Source organism: Tenebrio molitor, chromosome 9, assembly GCF_963966145.1.
Source record: "Tenebrio molitor chromosome 9, icTenMoli1.1, whole genome shotgun sequence".
Lineage (NCBI taxonomy): Eukaryota > Metazoa > Arthropoda > Insecta > Coleoptera > Tenebrionidae > Tenebrio > Tenebrio molitor.
The window spans coordinates 10,263,984-10,285,280 of record NC_091054.1 but is presented as its reverse complement, the minus strand read 5'-3'; the positions used below and the strand labels follow the sequence as shown (position 1 = coordinate 10,285,280).

The window sequence follows — 21,297 nt, the reverse complement described above, 5'->3', positions numbered from 1 at the left end:
TGAAAATTTCCAAGGCATACTTGACTTTTCAAAACTAAAATTACGTTAAGAGTTAGTCTTTAACCAAGCAGGGCTAAACCCCAAAAAATTAAAATTTAAATCGAAATTGTTTTATCTTTTACAAGAGTCGTTTCACTTATCCGAGGACACACTGTATAAAACTCCAAAAGAAAATGTTAAAACGAATACAATCTATTGCTAAACAAATGAATAGTATGACACGTGGCCTGTTATTAGGTTCTAGTCGTTATTTGTCACGTGTCAGAACTAGTCATCTGTCAGTTGTCAATATTTAAATCTCAGTGTAAGATCAATGTTTGTTGCTGACGATTTTTATTTGATGCTTAAATGTTCTCGTGTTTATTTTGTTTTTTGAGCACCCGTGTATAGCAAAGTAGGGGAGACCGACTCAAGTCGGATAATTCCTCCCGATCACTCTCCGACTCGTGGTAAACCATCGATTGCGCCATCGACCATAAAACAAAAACCTGTCACCTTGAATGATTCGATATTAATTTGAATCAGCAATAAGCAATTAATTCCTAACACGACGCCATCTCGCCGTGACTCATTTTTATTTATAAACAAAATTGACATTTGTCAAAATTTCCTCTCTTCGCCCAGTCCAAACCGGCAATTTGCTCGGTCTCGAGTCGTAACCTCAACAACTGTCCCAACAACAACAACAATGAAGACTGGTGGAATTAATATGCACGGAAAACAGACAAGACGCCAAGGACACGTGTGTTGTCACTTATGTAACAGAAAAGTACACCGAAGAAATGAAAAGCGAGAGAGGACGGTCGTGTCAACAGGTTTAATGGGCGACGCGTGACACAAACAAGATTCAGGAAAAAATCACATGAAAAAGTTTATTTGAATTCGGCCCTGAAACGAATCGTTCATAAATCGGTGTCGTCCCGCAATTCGTCTCGCTCCGCTTCCCAATCACAAACGAAAATATCAAATCAAAATGGCGATCACAGTGCCATTTCATATTTTCTAACGGCACTTAAAATCATCCACATCCTGTTGCGTCCGCTCTTCCTGGTCCAACTGAGGACGTTAACGAGTGGAATTTCCTTATTACCACCGCTCCTTCGAATCGCGAATGCGAAGATGTTTTCGTTAGGCGAAAATATTTTGTCGCCAATTAGCACCCGACTGTCAATATTTTTAAGGATCAAATAATTGTCATTGCGAGTGCGACAAGATGGCGCCGCCGAGGTGACGCAAGGACGAGCGTTTTGCACCAGAGTTGATTATCCTAGAAACAAGTGTTACGAGTGTTATGCAAATAGCCTCGGCTCGAATTTGGATCTGATAATAATTGCTGGTTTACGCTTTCGTTTGATTTTTTGCGATGACAAAAGCAACGGTGTTTCACGTAATTACCTACACATTTATAATTTAATTGGAATTAAGAGACAATTGTTTCTAGCTGGAAACACGAAGGAAAAGACCACAGGATTTTTTAGAGTTTTTTTAAATGTTGATCTTGGTAGTGGGGGCTTCTAGATGTGTTAATTAAAAAATAATGAAGTGTGCTGAGACGAACAAGAAAGAAATAGTGAAATAACAACACGCATGGATATAAATATTATGAAAAACGATTGTTTTTATGACTGGTTGGGGATTTGTCGCAAAAGTAATAAAATGACAGAAACAAAGCTTAATAAATGTTTAATTTCAAATATTTTATTACCAAACTATTCTTGTAAAAGCAATAATTCTGAAATTGTATAACACGCCTGTTTTTGTTTTGCAAACGTTGTTCGCTTAGGGGTGACTTTGATCTATGAGCACCTTTACTGACCGTCACCGCTTCGGCATCAACTTTTGTTTTGTCAAGCATGCACAATGCTCATGGTGAGGAACCCTGAAGCCTGGAAATATTGGCTGTCAGTTCCTTTCCAGTGACACCAAGCTATACAGATCTTGACTGAAAACTAAAATCTTGGAAGTAGATGACACATTTCTGTGTGCTAAGTACAGATCTGCTAACCGAGTGATGGTTTAACAAGATGGCTCACTTCACAATTAACACCCCAATGCTCAAATGTTTATTACAATGTGATCAACAAAAAAGAGACAATGGTTGGCTGTGGAAAACACAATTTCTGAAGACGTGAAGCGTAACTCAATAAACTGTCACTTGTCAATTTTGACATTTACCTGAATGTTATTTAAAAAATGGTTTTCCGATGAAGTTTGGACAAAACTTCCCTTCATCAGCGCTGTTGGTATGATTTAAGTTACTCCACCCGTTTTCAGAAGTTTTGTCTTCCACAGACCAGATTTAGTGTCCCTTAAATTTTTCTGGGGTCAGATGAAAAAACAATAATTATCGAATTTCTGACAGATTTGGGAAAAAAATTTGGAAATATTTTGCATTATAATAGGGTAAAAAGCAAAGTAAAAATTATTGTGAAAATTTCTCGTTTCCCAAAGCCACCAAATTCGCCAGATTTTGACTCTACTGACCAGTCACATATTGTAGATAGTTTACTGTTTGTTGACGGCGATTTTCATCCATCCGAAGAATCCATCCAGAGTCAAAACGAAGTTGATTAACCAAACTTACTACCCAAGAAGTGTGATTTTTTTCAACAGAATGGTGCAATTTCGCATCATAGTGCTCCAATGAAAAAATATTTAAACTAGTTATTTCCAAGTGTCAAGATGTCTCTCGACTGTTTTTGAACTGGTATGGAAAATTTAAATTTATCAATTATTTAATTATATTGTTAGTTTATTCAAAGAAAACTTGACAAAATTAGAATTTTGTGAGGAAGGTTTTCCACAACAACAAAAACATTGAAGCAATAGTCCAGATTTGGTGTCCCTTGATTTTTTCTGGTGCCGAATTAAAGACTTATTCAATTTTTAAACTAAAAAATTGCTTAATTGAAAATAATACCAGTAATCATAAAAAAAAGAATGCTCATAATTACAGTAAGCAATTATTAAAATAATAACAATGCAGATAATTACAGTGTGTCCAATTTTTTATCTTCAGTATTTTTATTTTTCCCAACTTTTGACATGAAATTGTTAATTACATCTTTATTAATATTTAGTCCTTTTTTATTTCGCCAATTGTTTTGTCCTCTTTTGTTGCTGACTTCATATGTATATATTTTGCCGATACGGCTGTAGTTATGTACTTTGTAAATTGTAATTTCAATCAAAAATTTTGTTTTTGTTTTTTGACATTGAAAAATCATAATAATTGTGATAAAAACAAATCCAATAATTCATTAAAAATTACTTCACGTACTAGATCAAATACAAATGTTTATTTTATTCCAAAATCTTGACTGTTTCCGGTCCCATTTTAGTAAATTTTGAAAGGAATCTCCATTTAAAAACAATGCACCGTGCACCAGTTCCAAAAAAAAAAAAATGTCACGCGTGCCAGATGCTTTCGTTTTTGTCCGAATTTTCCACCGGAAACCGACAAAATCTCCATAAATTACCGCCATCATAAAACAGTCGCGATTCTCGACCGCGTACGACTCTCACCCATGGAAAGTCGTACCATCATAAACTCCGCCGTGATTTACGCCAGATACGGCGATAGCGGAGCATTTTTGCCACAATGGAGAGCAAAATAGCCTCCAGAATTCGGGCGAAACTTTCCACCGCGACCCACCTGAACCGTCGCTCGCGCGTGACAAACAACAACAAACCCGTCGAGGATGGTCCGCAGGTTACAGAGGTATAAAATGATCAGAAGAAAAACCAAAAAGAAATGACAGGTTACAGGAAACCAAGAGAAATTAAAAAAATTGAAAGAGCGTATACAAGATAGATGTAACAGATGAAATTGATGACAGAATGCTTTAGGAAAAGCTCAAGAGTTCCACTGCCCAAAACAAAAAAGAGAAAAGAAACTGAGCCAATATAATGGAAGATAGAAAAGAGATGAAAAAGAGGGATGGTAAATAAACAAAAGCATATCCAAGAGCATCAGAAAAGATAAATAGATAGAAACTATTACCACGAAAATATGAAACAAACAAGAGAAGAAAATAAGAAGATGAACGTAGCAAGAAGAAAGATGAAAAATGAAATTATGAAATATTAATGATAGTGAAAGAATTTTATAGGGAACTCCACAGAAGCAGACAACAAAGATAAGGTGAACCCAAAGAAATGAAGAGGATAAGCGGTGTAATCAATCAAGGATCTAAGGTCATGGCCGACATAACAATAGAAGAAATACAACGAAGCTACAGGAGAAGATGAGATAGTCATCGAGGGAATCAAGCTAGGTGGTGACATTCTACTATCGCGCGTTCAAATGAAATCCTGGGCTGGGAAGGCGTTGGAAACCGTCAATTGTTGTGCTTTTTTAAAGCGTAGATTATTTGGAGCATGTTGACAGCTAACATAAAATTTTGAACCAAAAAATCTTTCTTTTTTTCTTTCTTTGCAATGTTTTTTTGCTGAAAACAAACATGTTCAATTATGTCCCGATTAAACATAAACAAATGTCATTCTTGTCAAACAGCGGGAAATTCAAACTTTACACTGTTCTAAACGCTTTAATTTTTCCAACGCCTACTCAGCCCAGGATTTCATTTGAACGCGCGATAGAAGAATTAAAAAATCTCTTTAATCTCTACTTCAAAGGGAAAAGGTGGAAAATTGCGGCAATGATATTATGTAATTCACAAAAGTTGTTGAACGAGGTGTCAGACAGGGAGACACCATATTACCTAAACTATTCACAGTAGTGTTGGAATACGCATTCAACTAGAACAAAGTCGTAACTATCGATTGCGGAAAACTGAACAATGTCCGATTCTCCGGCGACATTGTCATCATAGCAGATAACCTAAAGGAAGTAGAAGATGACAAATAAGTTATGCCAAGTGACAAAAAAAAAGTCGGACTTGACACTAACAAACGGAAAACAAAAATAACAACAAACCTAGTGATAGGGGCAAACATAACTATCGACAAGGAACCTCTAGAAGAAGTCAGAGAATAGAAATAAAAAAAATGAAGGACGATAAAACGGTATTTTGCGATCGGAAAAAATCGAAAACGTGCGATACCGATCGTGCGGGGACACACCCATCTGCTTCTTCGGCCGGATTGCGACACGAGATGTTGGCAAGCGCTGACGTAACGCTGAAGAAGCGGAGGTGTAAGCGCCGGGGTCTGTCAGAGCCGAAACGACGAAGATGTCATCGCAGAATCGGTCGTGAGGTTCTTATTTTTAGAAATGACGCCGAGCCAACGACTGGAGTGTCATAAAGGTGTTAATGGTGCGATGGTCACGCAGAATATCACGCGTGCAGTTATTTTGCCGTGACCATTGTGACAAGTGCCTAACGTTCGCAGATTGTTGCCAACTGTCGCATTTTATCCATAAAAACAACATACAAAACAATAATAATATGTAATAGTTTTTATTTAAAAAAAAGTGGTTCCAATAGAATGTAGAAGATGTGCTACATCGACTTTCGCTTTTCTGGCGCGAATCCTCTTTTTGCAAAACAATTAAATTTTATTTTTTATATCTTTGATTAAATTATTTAGACCAAAAACTAAAAATCACGTTCATTTTGATTTGTTGCCTCAAGAAATTCGGTGTTACCAACCAAAAAGATTTCAATTCCCAATGCTGCATCTAGCGTCAAAATATTATTACACAAAATCAAAAAATATCAAAAAACCGCCATTAACGAACGTTGCTTTGGGTTTTACATTTTTTTTTTTTAGATTTTTCTAGAAATCAATCCCTCTTGACTTCTCTTTAAAAAACTCCAGATTAGTTAAAAATACGCAAGAAGTAGTCCAACTATAATTTATTGTAAAACGTAAAACGAGTTCTTGTTAGTGCTAATGGCAATTATGTTCGGTGAAAAATTTATCGATTAAAGTACATAATCACGTAAATAGTGTGAATGTAAACAAAATCGAGTTTTTGATTTGTTTTCTCTAACATAAAATTGAGATTAAAACGTAAAACTGCATGGACTAAGACACGTGTTCTCTCGTGTTGGCTGTCATTGTGACATGTGTCAGTTGTCAAAAGCTTCAGTGTTGCCAACACTGGAAGTGAAGTTTAACCCACTAAATGAAAATTTCTGAAATTACAACCAGCAAGTGGGAATGTTATTCAAACAGCATAAATAAAATAAAATGAAGGAAAGATCTAGAGAGAAAGTAACGTGAGGGCAGTAACAAAAAATGAAAATCAAATAACTATGAAAGAAGAGTGAAAAAGTAGTTTCCAAAAAATCTCTGAAAGATTGTGAAAACTTCTAGAAAATATCAAGGAAAAATGAAAATAGAAGATCAAAAGGAACGAGGAAAAATTCTTTGGATAGTGGAAAGTAGAAAAATAATTAGAAATAAAAAAGAAAGATGAACAATATTTGGCAAGAACCAGTTAAAGAATTTAACGAGTTAGATGAGATCATAAAAAATAAAAATAATAATAATTATTGTAGTTTTGTTTTGATGATATAGCAATAATAATGATGATAGTAATTTAATTTTGTTGTGGAATGTTTTTCCAGCGCATTTAATCGAACTGACAAGAATGTGTCAACACTTGAGCCCCATCCGCACCCCGCGCAATTCGTCCCTTTAAAATGGCCCCTCGCCCCCCACACCCCTGCGAGGTACGCGAAATGCGTCACTCGAAAAATCGGTTGAGTCACAGTTTAGCATCATTAACAACAACTCTCCTCGGCTATAAAACCGTCGGCGTACAAAGGTAAAGGCTTAGTTGAACTTGACTCGCGGCGACATGAAGCCCCTCACCTGCCTGTCACTGTTGGCGCTATTGTGCGGCGCAGCCCCCCAGTCGGTGCGCTTCTACGTGATCCGCCAGTGGAAGTACGTGAATTTCACGTGGCCCGACGAGGACACCCTCAAGACGGCCACGGCCAAGGGGACGTACATCCCCGAGAACAATGTGATCGCGGGAGTGAAGTACTTCGAGGACCATTTCTACATCACGTTGCCCAGGATGAAGGGCGGGGTGCCAGCGACGCTGACCAGGATCAAGGCGGGGCCCGCGCACGACGCGTCCCCCAACCTGGAGCCGTTCCCCTCGTGGGCGATGAACTCGGTGGATGACTGCAACAATCTGCAGAACGTGCAGAACGTGGAGATCGACGCCCGCGGACAGATTTGGATCATCGACGGAGGCAGGACCGAGACGCTGATGACGCCGGTGGTGAAGTGCGCGCCCAAGTTGCTCATCTACGATATCAAAGCGGAGAGGGTGACGACGGTTCATAATTTCCCAGAGGAGGTGGCCTCGAAGAATGGCAGTTTCTTGTACGACATCGTGGTGGATCATACCGACGGGGGCTACGCCTACATCACGGATAACAGCGCTCGAGATCCAGGTAGGTCCTGTGCGAAACTGACAATTCCACATTTTAAATTGACACTTGCGGGGGTTTGAGACACGTCAAAAATTCAGTACAGCCAACTGTTTTTCTTTTTACTACCTACCAAAATATTTTTGACACGATTATAACTTGCGGTATCGACAATTTTATTGCCAACTGTCAGAATTTTTGTCATTTTTTCAATTATTGAACAGTCCAGAACAATAAACGTGGCCACAGTGGAATAAGTTTTATATCAATTTAATTATAGATTGGATATTAGAACTAATGAAAGCGCTTCTCAAGGCAACGATCCAAATCTTTGATATTTATAAAAGTACGTGAAAATATTTATCAAAAAGCTAAATGCTTTGTGTGTTCTTCTCAATCATCAAGCTTTGACAAAAAGAGAAAACTGACATTTTTGTGTTTCAACTGGTGTTACAATTACACGACACTGTTGCCAACTGTCTTCCTAGTACATGAAGGGTTGTCCCATTAGGGAATTGTTGTGTCCAATCTTTGAACAAATTAACGCTCATATAACTAATGGAAATTATAATCAACAAAAACACTTTCTCAGTCAACAAATCCTTTGATTTTCTATTTTTGCGAAAGTTTTTTGTTATTACTGATTAAGTTGGTACCAAAAACAAAAAACACGACGGTCTAAAGAAATTCAGTATTACCAACCAAAAATATTTATATTTTCTATGCTCCGTTTATCGTCAAAACACCATAACATTGTTGCCAACTGCTCCTTTAATAAAAATGTTATCTACCGGGTGACTTTTAATGACTGAGACAAATTTAGTGAGTTGACACTCCCTAATAATTGGTACGTGTCAAAGAGTTGTCTGTTGATTCGCTTTCTAGGTTAAGATTCTAAACCATTTTTGACAATTTGATTTGTTTTGACTTTTATACTGTCATATTTGAATTTGGCAGTCAAGTGCACCAACATAAAATCTTAATGTGTTACCAACGGAACAAAAATAATTTCAATCATTAAAAATCACCAGATATTTCGTGTGTTGATTATTCGGGAACTGCCAAGATGATTCTCATTAGGAAATATTGCTTTGAATTTTACATTTCAGGTTTTTCCTTACCTTATTTTACTGTTTAAAAATATGTCCAAACCAGTTAATAAAAATAAGCAAGAAGTACAGTGCCAGCCATAATAAATTATTGTTAAATTATTACTTGTTTATGCTAATGGCGATTATATGACCAACAATAAATCTATTTACTAAGTATTGACGTAAATATTCTGAATGAAAACGAAATCAAGCCTTGATTTGTTTTCCCTAAAATGTAAAATTGCATTGCGTTGTGACATGTGTCAATTGTAAAAAAATTCAGCGTTGCCAACAGTGAAAATTAAGTTTAAAATGACACCTGTAGCTTCTTAAATCAAATTATATTAGGAAAAAACCAATTCAGATTAGGTAGACTATAATTTCGTAAGTTAAATCAGCCGTTATTAGTGTTGATGATTTGTAAAAACTGTCCAACGAGGAAAAAACACAAGGTACAGTTGTGAACTTAACCTTGTCAAATTAAGTCAGTAATTTATGTTATGGCTATGGCAATTTAACTTATAAAAAACTTCTTTGCAATATAATTATGCGAACCTTTTAAATATACCTAAATAAATTCTTGAGTTGTTGGTGTTTTGATGGAAAACGACATATTCTCAAAATTAATTCTTCATCGAGGAAGTGGTCGAAGGCAAGTGACAAGGAATCATAAATTTGTTTTTGTTTTTTTAATTATGCGCTCATTAGTATCGGTTTGTTTGGCAAAAATAAAAATTCCCTGTAAAAACAGCCGATTAATTGAATCGCGTCACCGTGTTGCAGGCATAATCGTCTACTCGGTCAAGGAAAACCGCTCTTGGAAAATCCGCAACGCCAAAACGATGATGGCCGACCCGTCAGCCACCCAGTTCGCCGTCAACGGGATCACCATCTCTGCCCCCATCAACATCGCCGGCATCGCCCTGGGCCCCGAGATCCGCACCAGCAACGACAGAGTGGTCGTGAACGAGGACCGAGAGGTCTACTTCTGCCCCCTGTCCAGCCAACACCTCTACTCCGTCAACACCACGGTGCTGCGAGACGAGAACCGGGCCCGCGCCGCCCCCGACTACGACAATTCCATCAAAGACATCGGCCTCAAGCCGTCGCAGACGGTCGGCATGGTCATGGACAACCAGGGCATCCTCTACTACGGCCTGCTGGGCAACAGCGCCGTGGGCCGCTGGGACAGCCGCACGCCCTTCTCGTCAGGCCAGAGACTGATCGCGCGCGACCTCAAGTACCTCGAGTGGCCCAACTCTTTCACCTTCGACCCGACCGGCAACCTCACAGTCCTGACCAACAGCCTCGCGAAGTTCATCTTCGGCAAGATGAACCTGGACGAGTACAACTTCCGGCTGATCACGTCGTACGTGGGCGGGAAAAGCTACTTGTACGACGACAACTTCAATTACGACTTGCACGGCGGACACTCGTCCCCGAGGGAACCCACCAGCCCGGAGCCTCAGCCGCGGCCCGAACCCACATCCGACGGACACCATGATCACGACACGACCTCCGAAAGGACCGGCGACGACAGCGTCAAGATCACGCAATCCTCGGGTTGTGTCCTCCTAACTAGTCTTGTTACTCTCATTTTAAGTATTTTTGTTGTTTTGGCGTGAGCTTCAAGTTCGGAAGTCTGGAATCGGGTAACGCTCGAAGAGCGCACGCGCGGCGAGTCCGTCCGCTGTCGTCACTTTGAGCGAGTGTACATACAAATTAAGAATTATGTAGTGTTGTTAATAAGCATATTGTTATTGCAGTTTAGATATATCTGTGTTATTAGACTGTACATAATATTTTTTACCGGTTACCAAAGTTATTAGATTGTCAGTTGTAACGATGAATAAAATAATCTCAAATTATTGTTGATAAGGTAACTTGTGCGACACACCATACAACCGTTCGGAAATATGCAACAGGTGTGTGTATGAAACAACGAATTACAAAATAGTTTAAAATATAATTCATCTGAATACAATAATATACAAATAAATCTTAACATAAACACCACAATTAAATTATCACTAATACAAAATAGTAAACAATGTCGTCGGAAGTGAACTGAACGAAACCAAAAACAGAACGTTATGTACATGAAGAGTATTTTTCTAGTGATATCGAAACGCCATCAAGGTAAGTCTCTCGTAACTTAGAAATATTACGCAAATGTTTCGTAGGTGATAAAAACGTGCGATAAAAAAAAAAAGGAAACGTTATCACTATTTTAACATTACAATATTGCTTTGTGTATCCTTATTATAAAATAGAAAAATTACAAAGTAGATAACAAAGTGCAAAAAGATAAAAATATATACAGCTCGATAAATTATTAGGAAAAAATCACAATACCGCTTATCAAAAGTTTCTTTAACCTAATTCTCATTAAAACTCATATAAATCAGTTCGTATTTATACAGAATGAAATGATCTATTTACAGAAAAACAATCACAAAACGAATACTTCGTTTCCTGGATGAGAACGTTCCGTTCCCGGACGAGGAAACAATGTAAAAATATATTTTTGTCTTTTTACCGTAAGATAAACATCATCATCATCAACTAACAATTGATACAACAAAATATATTTATTGTTGATTTAAAGCACTTGTTGGCCGTCGGTATTAAACGATCAGGCATTAAACTATCACCGAAATTTCGTTTAGGCATCGTGGGTGGTTTTTCCAACGCGAATCTGAAAAGTGTTTCAATCTCAAAAATACAGTGATTCTCGTCAAAAGCTTGTCTGGCAACAACAACAGTCTCAGCTAAGTAGTGTAGAAGCTCGGAAAGAAAACGCGAAGAAAACATTCCTTCACTGGTACGTCGCCTCCCTCCCCTAATCTAGATACGTTGTGGTGATATTGTCGACGCGACTCCCTCAACCGGTGCTCGAAAAGCTCTCTACGAGCGTGAATGACTAGCTTTAGGCACTTGTGAACCGTAACCGTGAGAGCTAACATGCAGCGAAGGCACTCCTCGGTCTTCCGCGAAGACCGCTAACGCTGATATGTGAAAATTTAAGTAGGCGTCACCTATGATCATTCGACGGCGAAGCCGCACGTCTCCTCGACGGCCTGCGTCAGCTTGTCGACCAACACTTGGTAGTTGTCGTACGGCGGTATGTCTATCCTGTTGAAGCAAGTGTGCGCTTTGGGCAGGTTCTGGGGCGAACAGTCGATGCAGTGTATCGTGAAAAGACGGGGTCCCGCCGCCCCCGTGCTCCCTTGCAACGCCTTAAACCCCTGCAGCGGCACCCTCGACGACCCCGTCACGAACTGCAGCAGTCTCGCCCTCATCTCCTCAGAGTACGACTCCACCACCTGCCAGAACCACTGGACGACTTGGGTCTCGGGGGTGCAGTGCTTGAGGCGGGTGTGCGAACGCCAATCGGCGATGTCTATCGAGCCGATTCCGCTGATCACCAGCTCGAGTTCGCGCTCGTCGAACGGTCGCAAGAGGGCGGGCGGGATCAGCTCGGTGAAGCCCTTCTGCAGGGCGAGGAACTGCTGCTCGATGCCGCGCATGAAACGGTAGTTCACGTACAGTTTCACGTACTCGCGCTTGTTGTCCTCGGTGACGGCGGTGGCGGCGCCACCCGGCTTCAGCTCGTGCACTTTCACGATGCCGAAACTGTTGTTCTCGACGGAGAAGGTGGTGTCGAGGACGCCGTCGATGTTGTTCTCGCTGCAAACGATATTGACCTTCAAAATGGCACGGAGATGCCTCGGTTTTTGAAATAGCCCGACTTAAAAAAAAAATTGAACGGTGCTTTTACATGAATCCTTGAACGGTTGGTACAAATAATCCGACCTTGAAATACACGGTTATTGTAAATGTTTCTTACATCGTAGTTGGCTATGATTATCGTATAGTATACATTTGCCGCCTCTTCTGGATTTGCAAATTTGACAGCTTACACTTGTCACTGCAGTTTTTATTGTTTTATCAAGGTGTTTTGAGTTAGCTAAAAAAGCAAGTCTTTTTCAATGTAAATTACGTTATCTTAAACACCATTATTATTACGCAACGAACATTCATCTCAAATTTGATTTTTTTTTAGTACAGTTACACCATGGTAAGTGGCAAATTTCACAACCAACTACGATGTCAGAAACATTTATATAAATAGTAACCCTGAATTTGTTTAAATGGTCCGCATGAACGATCTGGCTTTTAAATATTTTTCGAACGGTCCGTTACTTACAGCATCCAGGTCAAACTTCTGTGCAGCTCCGGATCCACCCCCTCTATATCCTGCAGCGTGATCGGCTTGTTCAGCAACTGTTTGTAAAACGGCAACGTGAACCCTCCCTCCAACTGGTGATTGTGAAAAACGGCTATCCCCAAAACCCTCCCGACGAAATGAAAATAGGACAGATGCTCCGGATTGACGGACGAATCCGGATTGATCTGCAACGTGTAGTGGTCGTCCCTGCTGTACTGGAACAACCCGTACTGCGGGTTAAGCATCTCCCTCGACAACAGATGCAGCCACTCCCTCGCCACCCCTCCGTAATCCAACCCCTCTTCCCCTTTGAACTTGACCATCAGCCGCTTGCGCATATCCTTCGGCCTCATCTTCATAATGAGCCTGTAACTCTCCTCGAAGACCTCGTTCCGGGACACCTCCAACCTGCAGTGACCGCTCTGGGGCTGCAACGCCGTCAGTTCCGCCCTGAGGGCTTTCAGTTTCGCGACGAGATCTCGCCTGTACTTGGGCAGGTGTTCGCAGTCGTTCAGCAACCCCTGGGGCAGCTCCTCCCCCAGTCTCGTTCGCGGAGACAGCGGGGCGGGATTCTGGGGGGCCGCCTGTCCGTTCGTCAACGCCACAGTCGGGGTGGTCGTCGTCGTCGTCGCGGTGGTCGTCGTGGTGCTGGTGGCGGTCGTCGTCGTCGCCACCACCGTCGTCGTCGTTGTCGTCGTCTTGTTGGTGGTGGCGGTGGGCGCGGATGTCGTGCTCGCCCTGCGCAGGATGTTGTTGAGTATTTGAGTGTTGAGGCGGGGGTCGGTGAACTGGGTCGTCCTGTTATTGTGGTCTACGAAGTAGATCTGCGGAAGAGGTCTGATCAGATCGGGGATCGTCGACGGGGGCGCGGGGAATACCCGTCCGGAAGCAGTCTGTCTCATCTCCCAGCCGGGGGGTAGGGGGCCCAAGTGGTCCAGTGCTAGACTCAGGGGGGCCAGATCTTTAGGTATTCGGGGGTCGTGCCACGTCGACACGCCGGTCGGGATGTGGAAAAAGTAAACCTGTCCCTGTTGAGTTGTCCTCAACTCTGCCGGACCAAAAAAATCAGCTGGCCGCGAACGAAACGTGAATCGCAGATTGATTCGTACGACTGTAGTAATTGACATCGCACGATGAATCGATCTACGAGTCGATTTTTGTTTGTCATAAACAAACGCAAATTTAGTTTTTCGCAGTTTTATTATTTCTCGTTCGGAAAACGTTAATCTCAAATATCAAAGACATTCTTCTGTAAAAGTTATGATCTTTAAAAATTGTTTGTTTTCGCTCTTTTGAAATCGTCGGTTTATTATTCTTGCGCGAGACGGACGACGCATCAAAAATTGTGCTGCGACTGAGCCGACTCTTTTTAAGACAACATAAAACTCTAGGTTGACCCCGACGGTGACTTCCGTCTAAAACATTCGAAATATTCACGTGACACCCGTCGCAGATAATAAAACCTCGACACAAGTACGCCAAGAGCAAACGTCATTGCTTCTTGGAATTTTTCGCTGAGTAACATCCTCCGCGACTCGTTCCCAGAACTCCGCGTTGCCATTAAACTTCTCCGCCCCAACCCCATTATCCTCGTAATAGTCATGTGAACATTTTCGCGTGCGTGTCCCCGATCGAGAAATAATGACGGCATCGCGAGCCCGCATCCGCTCACCGTATCCGGGAGGTAGGTCCAGCTTGCTGGTCTGCGTCGTCGGCGGCGGCTGCGGCGCGCTCCCCTGCGGCTGCTGTCCCCCGCCCGCGTTCCTGTTGTTCCTGCCCGACCTCCTCCTGCTGCTGGCGCCGCCCCTCTCCTCGGCGCTCCTCTGTCGCCGTTCGCGCATTGGCGCCCGCTGCGGACTCACCACGTTCGGGCTGCCGTCGCCGCCCCCCCTCGCGTTCAGGATGTTGTTGGCGGCGCCGTTCGGCACGTTGCAGCTGATATTGTTCGGCGCCGGCACGACCGACGTCGAAGTCGGCGACAGCGTTATGAAATTGTTGCGGTTGTCGTTTTGCGGCGAGGCGGGACTCGTCGGCACGCTAGCCGAAGGACGCAGCTCCTTCTGGGGGCTGACGACGGGCGACACCGGCGACGTGCTCGAGCTGGGGGTCAAGGTCTCGCCGGTGTTGTTGTTCAATATCTCTTCCTGCACCTGGAAACGTACACCTCGTAAATACACACGGATCGGCACTCCACCAGTGGCGTAACTACCGAATTTCGAAAAAAAAAAAAAAAACAAAAAAACAAAACCAGTTACGCTACCGGACTCGTGTTCACGATTAATTAAAAAATTCGGAGCGAGTTGCCATGACGAACGACTCGCAGCTTGATTCACACGCACCCGTGACAAGTGACAATGCACGATCGTACGAGTCAATCTACGAGTCGCCTTCAACTCTCAACGCCAACCTTTTTTACACTCGGTATAGATTTTTAACCGATTAAACAGCGACCTTGACTGTTTTAATGCAACAACACTACACACTCGAGCGTCAATATTGTCCGTAAAATAATCGTCCGGGCAAACAAATTTTGATCAAAATTTTTAAGGAACCTGTTTGCCGAAAAAATTTAGCAACTAGACGGGTTTCGCTTGTGCTAACTCGTGGATCACATCCAACCGTTCACTGTTAATTGATTTTATGTCTTCTTCACGCATTATCATCACAGATGACAGATGTGCGGACGAGCGCTCGCCTGCTGTCTTAAACTATTCCTACTTCAAATTCCATCTTTACCCCGGGGCCGTTGTCCACGTTGTTCGTGTTGTTGTTGTCCTGATTCGACGTCCTCCTCCTGTTCTTGTTGGTCGCTTGGGGTTTGATCCATTGCGTCGACCTCGTGATGTGGTTCACGTAGTAGGGCCTCCCGTTGCTCGTCCTCCTCTCCTCCCAGCCGGGCGGCAGATCTTCGTTGTTGGTGGCGGCGGTGTCGTGATCGGAGGGGCCTCGGAGCTCCCCCTGAGGTCCGACCACGGCCAGGGGGGTGCCGCTGCAGGGACCGTCGCGGGACAACAGCGACACGATGATCTGACCCTTGACGGGTTCGCTGTCCTCTTGGGACGCTTTACCCAAGTCCAGGCATTGATCTGGAGATGACAAACATTTATTGTTGCTTTCGTTCGCTGTTCCGGGTAATAAAAATGACGTGTGCGCTGCAGCCGTGATCGTCATGTGGCAAGAGAAAGTCGACGAAATCGTTAGATTCGCTGCACGGAATACGAATACCGAAAGCGAATAGATCTGCAGGGCGAGGCAAGCTGCAACGCCATCTGCATTATCGCTTCAAGGCAAAAAACGGATTATATATTTTTTTTGCTCGCTTGCTGCATCTGTTACGACGGCAATCCTGCGCTGCTCTTCATTTTTCAAAAATCCGAACGACCACCGTTGAATTTTTTTTCCAAATCGGATGAAATTTACTTGTCATTTTGGATGGGATAGGAGGCCGCGAATCGTTTTACCTCGACCCTCGTTTAAGACAATAAAACCACTTTACTACTGTTTATTATTTCTTTAATGACTTGCACACATCTGACGACCTCTGCAGTGCTGTGTAAAACACAATAAAAATCGCGATAACCAAAATAAACTCGAAAACGAAACGTGAACGTAAACACACGAAAAAAAATTTTTTTAAAACATTGCAATTTAAAATACATACATACTACCTGGCGACCCTCGAATTTAAATCGGGGAATACCGCGGATTAGAATAAAATTTGAATGAACCACACGACCCATAAAATATTTACAACTGGTTTATTTTTGGTTCTGACCGTAAAAATCATACCGGGTGGACCGACAAATTGACAAAACCATTCCCTATATTCAACGATTTTCTTTTCGTGCACATAAATTCTACCATGGGATCATGTTGCGGCGTTGTTCCGCCATTGTTCCTTAATGTTTGTCAAGATTACTTTTTTGCAAAATTTGAATTGTTCTCGTTTTCAGTACACATTTGTTTTAATCGCTGCGAATGCAATGTTTGCTCTCGAGTCTTGAATCATTTGTAAATAAGTAAAACGTGGTGCACGTGACGGCTTTTGCTCGGTCTATTCAGCGTTCTGAAAAAATTCATTTCAATCTGTTTACGCAGGAGTGCAAATTCTGAGTCATTTGTTTCATTAATTGGAGTTTTTGGTTTGAATTCTGGAATTTACGTTGTATTGATGTACCTTCGGTCGATACGTCACGCTTTTTCGCGCGTAATAATATGCGAATATTATAATTTATTGCTAGACAAATGACATTTTCGATAAAGTTGTTTGCAGAGTTGGTTATTCAGGACAAACCGTGAGTATAATGTTAACAACGTTGGTGTCAACATTGCCGGAATGGAAATACATGTATTAAATGTATATATTTTTTTAACATCGCAATGCAGATAATAAGTGGACTTTATTATTATAATTTTAGTAAGTCATTTAAACAACGCACTATTAATGAAACTTCTGTTGGGCAATGAATTGATAAAAAAGAAATAGTATATTGTACAACTAGTTATGAAAGTCATACTTTTTTTCATGAATTTACAATTTTATCATTACGGGCACTGCAGGTAGAGATTCGTGTCATTTAAAAAAACGATAAAACAAACACTTGGAAAAAGTCCAGTTGGCTAAAATGATGAGAAAAAAAAAACACTCAATCGCTTCATTAGCGTCAGTTAGTTGTTAAAGAGTGGAAATTCCAAACTTTTTAACTGAGTAATAATTACCCTTATTGTGTGGCGCCACATACATTATAATAATTATGGTCCTTTGTTAGCGATGAAACTAGATAATTTTGCAATCGAATAAATTTTTATTTACATCGATTACGATGACATATTTTTTATCAGCGGCTATTTTTAGCACCTACATTACTTGTAGTGCGCCGATTGTTATTTCGGCACTCTACAACTTATCTCTTCATACTTTCTACCAAGTTTCGTCTTAAATCTGTTCACGCAATTAGCACATTACAAGACAGAATTCATTATGAACATTTTCACTTTTTTAGAAGACGGAAAAAATCATAAAAAAGGTGACAACACAAAAGCGGAGAATTAGCTTCAAATACCACCGACTTTCGCTGTTTCGAAATGTACGATTAGAATGGTAGAAAATATCAGGCAATATATTGACAATAACTAATCGATAATTTCGTTAATATATCAAAACGAATAAATAAGACTATTCAAACTCCAATAAAAATGCACGATTTGTCATTTCTGGACCAATCAGAACGAAACTTCCTGATTATTCATCACGTGAAAATTATCGGTTATTTTTACTAGTGATGATTATCAGGAAAATTAATTATAAATTTTGTTCGTTGAATAGTCCCTCGAATACCACTCTTAGCCAAAGTTAAGTAGACTATTTTTGTGGTGTTCTCACTCATGTCCCCTACGCTTAAGAATACCACTCGTGCTGCGCACTCGTGATATTCAAATTCAAGCGTAGGTGACATTCGTGACAGTACCACAAAAATAATAGTCGACATAACTTTGCCTACTCATGGTATTATAAGTGACAATTCAGTAAGTAAGTCGGCCATGAAAAATAAAAGTCGAGTCTTAGATCGATTCGTACGGCTTTCAATTTTCAAAATAAGGTTACACCTGTCAATAATTGTTTTTCTTGAAGCTTTTTCAATTAAGCGGAATTCCACTCTTTTTTCCTAAGCTTTTTCTTTAAGTAGAACAAATGTGTGTCTCAAAATCCTATAAGAAATTTCCCAAAATTGACGAATTTACAGCGGTTTGAAAAAACCAATCGCAACGACTCTTTTTATTGAGATCTGTTTTCTTATAAAAATATTCCGTCCACTTGTACGCTGCTTTTGTTCGTTTAATTGAAATAAAGACCGTTTGGAACTGCCAATTGACATAACCTCAAATTTTAAAAACCACAAGATTTTATTCGAAACTCCTCACGGACAATTGAAGACAGTTTCATCGAGCCAAACATTGTTAACAGACGCCACTTACTTTTATTTTGACTACTGACATTTAAAGTGCGCACGAATCTGTCAAAGACTCTTGCTCTTCACGTTTAAGTGGTCTACCAACATTATTTTAGTCATGTGATAGGTAAACTTTTATCAGATTCCGCTTGTTAGGTAATTAATAAACACAACAAAACCTTCACCGTATTTATACGACAGTCGCTACTCGATCAGCTGTTATTCGACGAGCGATTCGTCGAACCACCGTGTATATGTTGGCGTACGTCACCGCACAATAGTGAATATGAATTTGGAATTGATCGATCGCCTCGATTTACACACTTCCTGTTGATGACAAGATGCAAAGCCTCGTATTCTACATGCGCCGTCTTAATAAATAAAACATCACTCGGACAACCTCCTTTCGTCCATAACGTAACAGTTTTCTAACGAGAAGTGCCGACAGAAGAAAATAATTCAAACCGGACAGAAACAAAAGTCATCGACGAGTTCCTGCGAGCGACACTCGTTTCACGTCTTCTCCAAGAGTTGGCAAGTCAAGAGCGCTCGCTCTACCGAAAACGAGGAAGCGGTCACAGTTCCGCGGGCCGCAAACGCGCGTCAATTCGAAACCGATTTATTTTTATGAAAATCCTGTTTCCGTCGGTGCGACATTGTGATTTTATTGGATCGAGGTTGAGTCACGCTGGTCGCGTTCTGGCCCGACGAGCACCCGACTTTTTGCCTCTTGGAGACTTTTTCCGTTCGACAATCGACAAGTCTCGCGGAAAGGCGACGCGGCCATGCCGCAAGCGTCCCATCGACGATCGATCGCCGTTAATATTTTAAAAGGGACAACAATTTACCTTGAATTTTTTATCGCCGCCGATTGATTCGTAACCGAAAGGTTAACAAATCGACGCGCGAGGCGGATCGAAAGAAAACGCAAAAAAGCTGCAACAATACAGTTTCAATTAAATTTTAATTTAGGATCTCCGGCTCGAATTATCTTTAATGGGTCGCCGCGACAGATGTTCGGGTGAAAACTGAACGGACGCTAACAACGGTCGAGTTCGAGGAGATGAGCGCTTCAATCAGACGAGCGCCACTGCCGAATTGGGAAAAATTGGCGCCGAAAATCTCGCAAAATTTTATCAAGATTTGCTAGTTTATCGCGTATCTTTGAGTGGGTCCATTGTGCGAAAAATCTGTCGAGTTCTTGCTGATTTACTCACATCCCGTATCTCTGAGGCGCTGGATATGTGAGTTGACTATCCGGACGCAGCCCAAGAAACCGCTGCCTTGCTTCTTGATCACCTTTCGATGGTTCCACACCGAGATCGTGATGGTGTCGTTCCTGCCGATGTACAGATCGTAGTGCGAGTTCCATTTGGGCTCCAGCGTGTTCTTGACGAACTCCGTGGAATGGCATTGTCCGCTTCCGTCCACGGAGATCTTCGCGAACGGGTCTGGAAGTCCTGTCAAAAAAACGATCGAAATAACGCCGCCGCCGCCAAAACTGTTACAACTTACGGAACAAATCCTTCCGGACTAAATTCCTCGCGCAAAGAACTGAAAACGACAAGACTTTATTGTTTTGTTACATCACAATTTCATAAACTTGGGAGGTCCCCCGATGAGGCCATATTGTTTGACAGTTGGACAATGTGGGGTTTGTCGCGGATTTTGCGACTGCGGAAATCCGCCACTTGGTACTTACTCGTCAATCGGATTTTTTGGGCACCATTTCGACGACTCGATGGAGCGTTGGACATTTTCAAGTCACGATTATTGTCAACACATCACGCACATCACTCGCACAACGCCATTTTTCTCGCCGATCGATCGACGCGACATCTGGCGAGGGATTGTCGACGGCGCCAACTTGATCGAGTGTTTAATAATTTCGGCAAGGAAACAACAATAAATTATTATAATCAATATGACGCGCTGCTCGTGTAGAGTGCAGTGGTACTTACCGTTCGACTGAAAATATTTCGCGCAATTTAAAATAGTAAAGTGAAAGTTATACATGAATGATATTCTGGTAGAAGATATATGAATTTTAAGTAATGCCCATTCCAAAATCGAAGTTGCGTAGTGTGATTGAATAAAATGTTGACCGATAAACTTAGAACAAGGAAAAAATCTTGCCTGAGTGTCACAAGGTCACTCATGTCATTTCGTTGGTTTTTAGATATTATCTCTACTAAATAAACCCCATTTTGATAAACGAAAATCCCGTTAAAGCCAAATAGTGTACAATAAACCTTCTTTCTATCATGAATAAAGCGTAAGTTTTGGGTGAAACTCGTTGCAGTCGTTGCTGTGACGATCTCCACAAATGTCAAATGTTATGTTGTCAATAGTACGATTGTGTATAAGGTGTTGCATAACGCAATCAATCCCTCAAAGAATTTTTTAATGGCTCAATCTGATCTAGGCTTCTCTCGGCTCTTTTATGGCAATGAATCTTCTTGCACCGCTGGATTCTTTTCTTTGAGACGCTTCTTCTGAGATCTAAGTCGAAACAATTATACTTAGTACATACTTTTAGCTTTTGAGAAAAATGTTTTGAACTGTTTGAATTTTAAGCCCGTCCAAGTCATATTAGGTTTGCACACGATCTCGCCTATTATTTAAGATACAGCAACGAATTTTGGTAAAAACGTATATGAGAGAGTCAA

General features: G+C 41.3%; 2 protein-coding genes across 3 annotated transcripts; one reads left to right on the top strand and one right to left on the bottom strand.

Moving 5' to 3' along the window:
• Window positions 1-6,738: 6,738 nt before the first annotated feature.
• LOC138138022 (protein yellow-like) lies at window positions 6,739-10,315 on the top strand. Its single transcript, XM_069057696.1, has 2 exons — window positions 6,739-7,379; window positions 9,230-10,315. Exons 1-2 carry the CDS (start codon window positions 6,773-6,775, stop codon window positions 10,069-10,071), a joined length of 1,449 nt encoding a protein of 482 aa, XP_068913797.1. The 5' UTR covers window positions 6,739-6,772; the 3' UTR covers window positions 10,072-10,315.
• Window positions 10,316-10,392: 77 nt separating this feature from the next.
• Smurf (SMAD specific E3 ubiquitin protein ligase) lies at window positions 10,393-20,719 on the bottom strand. Of its 2 annotated transcripts, none has more exons than XM_069057684.1 (8): window positions 20,331-20,511; window positions 20,144-20,182; window positions 19,846-20,088; window positions 15,414-15,763; window positions 14,350-14,827; window positions 13,556-13,725; window positions 12,657-13,501; window positions 10,393-12,136 (listed from the first exon to the last, which is right to left on the bottom strand). In XM_069057684.1, the coding sequence occupies exons 1-8, from the start codon at window positions 20,383-20,385 to the stop codon at window positions 11,491-11,493; spliced, it is 2,826 nt and encodes a 941-aa protein (XP_068913785.1). In that variant the 5' UTR covers window positions 20,386-20,511; the 3' UTR covers window positions 10,393-11,490. The 2 variants fall into 2 exon arrangements, with proteins under 2 accessions (XP_068913785.1, XP_068913786.1); XM_069057685.1 differs by having other exon boundaries at window positions 11,611-12,197; window positions 20,331-20,719.
• Window positions 20,720-21,297: the final 578 nt, after the last annotated feature.